This window comes from Pterocles gutturalis, unplaced genomic scaffold (genome assembly GCF_000699245.1).
Source record: "Pterocles gutturalis isolate BGI_N339 unplaced genomic scaffold, ASM69924v1 scaffold14090, whole genome shotgun sequence".
NCBI lineage: Eukaryota > Metazoa > Chordata > Aves > Pterocliformes > Pteroclidae > Pterocles > Pterocles gutturalis.
In genome coordinates, this window is record NW_010138425.1 from 61,055 (window position 1) to 66,332 (window position 5,278).

The 5,278-nt window shown below is 38.0% G+C and overlaps 1 protein-coding gene across 1 annotated transcript in view; it reads right to left on the reverse strand.

The window, feature by feature from the left end:
• The window catches only part of FAM168B (family with sequence similarity 168, member B), a gene marked incomplete at its 5' end in the record, with an annotated part of 4,616 nt that extends 2,238 nt beyond the window's left edge, over positions 1-2,378 (reverse strand). Inside the window, 2 exons of the mRNA XM_010083005.1 lie at positions 1,093-1,270; positions 2,219-2,378. Of these exons, the coding sequence (XP_010081307.1) occupies positions 1,093-1,270; positions 2,219-2,378 (338 nt within the window). The remainder of the gene's footprint in view (positions 1-1,092; positions 1,271-2,218) is intronic.
• Between the last annotated feature and the right edge of the window lie 2,900 nt (positions 2,379-5,278).

The window sequence follows — 5,278 nt, forward strand, 5'->3', positions numbered from 1 at the left end:
GTGGGGAGAGTTAATTTTAAAAACAATTACAGCTTGCTTGTCTTCTGATTTAAAATTACCAGTACCCTTTGCACTCCAGCCCCAATCTTCCTTCAAACACTTATGCAAGGGGATTATTTTGATGTTTAGTCCAACACACAGAAAGATACTCATTACTCAAAAATAGCTCTAGCAAAAACCCTGCAACATAAGCATTATTCACTGCAAAACTTTTTCCCCACAGGAGGCTCTACATGCCATAAGAATATGTGATGGTAGAGATAACTGGACTGATAAATCAGAATAAATGACTTCTTGTTTGCATTATTATAAATAGGTTTTTCAAGACCACAGGGCTTCAGCAACAAAAAGCTTAGATAGCAGGATCTTAACAGCCTTACTCTACAGCACCTTGTAGAAACAGCAACACCTGGGATAAGCTTGCCAACATATGAAACCCCAATGTTAGCTCAGTTTGGGACACGTAACTTCTCTAGTTTTAAGATTCCTCAAATTAAATGATAAATTTGACAAGATAAAAACCAGAATCTGAAAATAAGCTCATGGCTCATGGGTTTTTAGATTACTCAACTGAGCGTCCTTTATGTGAATGTCGACACTTCGTGAGTTAACACCCACTGAGCATACACACACAAAGAAGGTCAGTAATACAACGGGTGAGCTGAGAACACTGCATTTCCCTCAGCCTTAAGAGGCTGTTTTCAACTAGACATAGAGAAATGTATTGAAAAGAGGAAGTCAGACTCTTGACACTGGTAAGATAAGCAGCAAAGGATGCCAGAGTAAGTGAAATTCCATGCAGATACAAAGGGAAACTATTTTGCCATAACACCACTATCTGAAAAGACAACATGATATCTCCACACCTGGAGATGATCAAAATATCACTGAACAAGTATGCAACCTCACCTAGCAGGACCCGCTTTGAAGGTGCTGGACTAGACGATCTACAGAAGTCCCTTCTAATCTGAAGAATTTTATGATTCTGCCACATACACCGCTGGCATCGCATTTTTGTAACGCAGCTGTGTTCTGTCTCGAACTGACAGTAGAGCTTCATCAAGAAAACACAGGGGTCCTAAGTTCACATACCTGCTGACATTGCCATAGTAGTCCCAGCCACCATCCCCATAGTCACACCGTTTCCTCTTGGTGGCGGAATCGGAGCGGGATACATGGTTGCTGGCATGCCGTTAGGCTGCACAACTGTGGTGTGGTGAATTACGTGGGGTGGTGCTGCATATAAAGGCTGTGTGTAATAAGTGCCTTGCTGTTAGAGAAAAAAAAAAGTAAGCCATTACAGTATATCTGGTGGGGAAGATAAATGTCTTCTTTCATAAATGTATCATAAAATAAAAGCATTATTCTAAAGATGCAATGTATTTACAGAGCAGAAGCCAACACACTCATTTCAGCTATTCCCATTGCATTTCACTGACAAACTTTTTAATGTTTAGCCCTTCTCAAAGGCATTTAGGATAACACTCAAAGCAGGTACCTTTGTAGAACTCCAGTGCTAACTGTACCTTCAACAGTAAGGGCTCATTCGTCATTCATTCACTTCATTTCGTATCTTTTTATATATTAATCCATTACAGAACTTCTCTCATTCTTTCACAACTTTTTATTCAGCTGCTTTTAGTTAAAGAACCAAAGGTTTTTGACAAATCCAAATACTCTAAGAAGAGTGAACCTTGTTACACGCTTATTAACTCCCTTCAACTACTGCATATACGCCAGCCAAGTTTCCTCTATGTGACAATTTTCCTCAAAATACCATGTTTACTTAAGTGTCCTAATTCTATCCCTTCTAATAGTTTTCAACAGTTTGCCTAGTATGAGGCTTGGTAACCTCCTGAATCACAACAGAAGCTTCCTAAAAAAAACAAAAGATTAATGCAAGTTTATGACAATTTTTGACAAAATGAAATGAGGATGTGGTAGTTATAGCATCCAGTACAGATTTTTAAAACTACTGAATCTCGTGTCTCCTCAAAGGCTGAACACATTACCAGTAAGTGCACAGTAACTGTCACGTGAGAGAGAACGTACAAGTGCACACACATACTCTGTAAATCACTGTATTAAGAATTCTTACTGTGGGCAGCTAAGACTCTTCTCCATCCATGAAGGAATAAACGTGTTGCAAAGTTAAGAGTTCAAGCGGATATTACAAGGTGAAAAAGTACTCCAAACAGGTGGATTTTTGTTCATTTACCTGTGCATATGGATTCTGCTGTGGATAGGCACTTCGAACTGGGTACACAGCAGTCTGATAGGGATTCGGTGATGAAGAATATGGTGGCACTGCTCCACTAGTGGGTGAACAAGATACTTTATATGGGGTCCCTGGTGTATAACCTGAAACAAAGGTAAATCTGCATTAAAAACATGAAAAACAAGTGTCAGTACACTGATTCTAAAGTGGGGTAACAATTTTCTTAAATTTCCACATTGCTTAATCTTCATGTGGGTACTTAGTAGGCTAGTCTCAATATCCAAGCACAAGTGCTATTATTTACAAAATACTGGTAACAGTCTGAAAATACTACTTGACTATATCAACCAAGCATGAAATTAGCTGTATTTTTGCACAACGTGCTTTTCAAATCTATGGATATGGAATAAAAAAGTGGGTTTGGATTTCTGTAGTAATATCATTAAATACCTGGATTTGGCATCCTAGGCAGCATTCCTACATAGTAGGATTTGGTACATGTTAGTATCAGCCCAGTTCTCAATGTACCCCAAATTGTACTGGCAAAACATAGTAATGGTTAACTAACCTGCAGTTACCTTCTGCAGAAGATGATACAGCACAAGAATAACAATTTTAAAAGTAAGAAAACATGTAAAGAGATGAGTTTTCAGAAAACAGAGACACAATCTGCAACCTCTACTTACATTTATTCACACTTGTTTTCTGGCATTTTCCGAACTGGATAAAATAAATATGAAAGGCCATCCCTTTGAAACACAAGCACTGTAGAGCTCATTGCAACTACAAATTAGACCTCTTTAAATCTTCTTTTTGTGTCTTACACAGACATACCCTTAATCATCACTGAAGATTTATTTTTATACATCACAATAAGACTTCAGATGCCATCAGAAAGAATTTTGAATTCCTACTACAAGGCTCTGAAAATCAGTCTGCCTTGTAAATTTTGGGAAGTGTTCAATTTTTATAGGGATAAGGAGCAACTGCTGGCTCAGACCCTGCCTAAAGACAGTTCTTCCATAATTTCTCCAGCCCTAATCACACAAGGTCTCAGGATAACAGACCAAGGGCTTGATGAGTCATTGAGGACATCTATGAAAAGCACAATTGCTGCTGCACGCTACACTCCCAAGATTATCCTATGGCTTAATGGCCAGTGTGGGAATACAAATACCTTAGCAGCAGCATCCACCAGTAATGACATTTAGGGTAGTGAACAACAGGCACGACCTATTCCGGAGAAAGCATCAAGGCCCTTGTCCATGCTGTGCCGAAAAGATCTTGGCTCTCATGCAGATCTACCACACTAGGAGATGCAACACCCACAAATATATTTTCTATTTAGTTGGAATTCTACAAAGTAGTACAAGGACACATGAGGAAGAAAAAAACACTTGGAATTACAGAAAAAATGAGACTACCAGAAATAGAGATTAGGTTGACTTCAAAAACTGTCTAGAATGTGCTAACTTAATACAGAGAATAGATCTGAAGTCATATAGCAGAGAGCACATTGGCATTTGTGTTGTGAAAAATCTGTCTGTACAGAGAGCATGATGACCAAAGACCTTCATTCTTTTTGCAGAAGTCTTGAGTTTCCTTCCAATTTCATTCCAACCTCTAAACTGAAAATTGTTATTTTAATGAAGAAATAGACTTACTGTATTTTTTGGGTTTTTTAAATTGAATTTATCACCTTTACAGACACTAAAGAAAGCTACCACAGCACTTACTCTGAACTCTTGTTTTCAGAGGTCCTAAGTATCTGACAGATAGAGCATGCTGAGGAAGTAACTTCTGAGGAAGTAACTTCTATTTCTAGTATGGGAAGCTATTTGTGTTGAAAAAACTCAGCTACAAAATGTTGAACATCACTCTGAACTACAACTGTGTACTCAGTCAAGCCTACTCTCATTCCAAAAACCCACTGATACAGCTGCACAGGCAATCCACCTTTCATTCTTGAAAAGCAATACATCTGTACAAGAGGTATTCTGCCTTCTCATGTCATTTTTTTTGCTCCCTTGAAGGGAGATAAGAACTTAAAAGTAAACCATATGGTTATGCAAAAACACAGAAATTTAAGAAAGATACCTGTAAAAGGTACCCTTTCTGAACAGCAGTGGCATGGCACATTGAAATACTGCTGTGTGATAGGGATTTACAAAACCTTTGATCCTACAAACAAGTAGTTACATCAAGTTACATCATACAAGTTAAAAAAAAAATATAGACAATCCCAGCTGTTAGAACAAAGTACTTCAAGTTGTTATTTGCCTGAATTAGAAGATCAGGATATTTTCAACTTCAGTTGATAGCTTAAAGAGTAGCTAAAAACTAAAGCTATTCTTAGTTCTGAAATTAAATCTTATTTTCTATTCAATATCAATAAAGATTTTAATAGTACTAGCTTTAAAAATAATTCAGAACATTCAAAGATGGTATACAACTTCTATATGTCTTTATTCCTTTTTCACACAAAAGTGAAATATTTCTTACTCTAGCTTTGTCATGTAGCATGAGATATATTCCAAGATTAATCAATGCAAACTAATCTTACAACATGATGAAGTCTAATCTTCCCCAGACACCATAACCTCCTATTACAACATAACTGACACAGAGGGAAAAAACCATCAACTGGATAAAAACATCAGTCTCGTGATTTGTTAAATTGATTACATGCAGCTTATGTTCATCTTCCTGCAGCAGGATTTGCAAACTGCAACCAGTAACAAGACTGGAACTACCGTTCAGTTATCTGATCCTAGGTTAAAAACTACAGCTACTCCTCAGCACAGCCGCAGGAATCCTGATGACATACACAATGGAGCACAGAAGGCAGAGACACATCACTAAGGTAATCTCAACCATGAGCTGAACAGCCTGTTAGTAATACAAGCTGATAATAAAAGCCCACACAGGGTTTTGATACCCATGCTAAGAGTTATACCCCTGATGGGTTATACCCCTGAAAGGAACTTTGGGTTCTTTGACCATGGGGCAGCTTACTCAACCCCTGGCCTGCTGTTGAGGGATGGAACTTGTCTGTCTCGT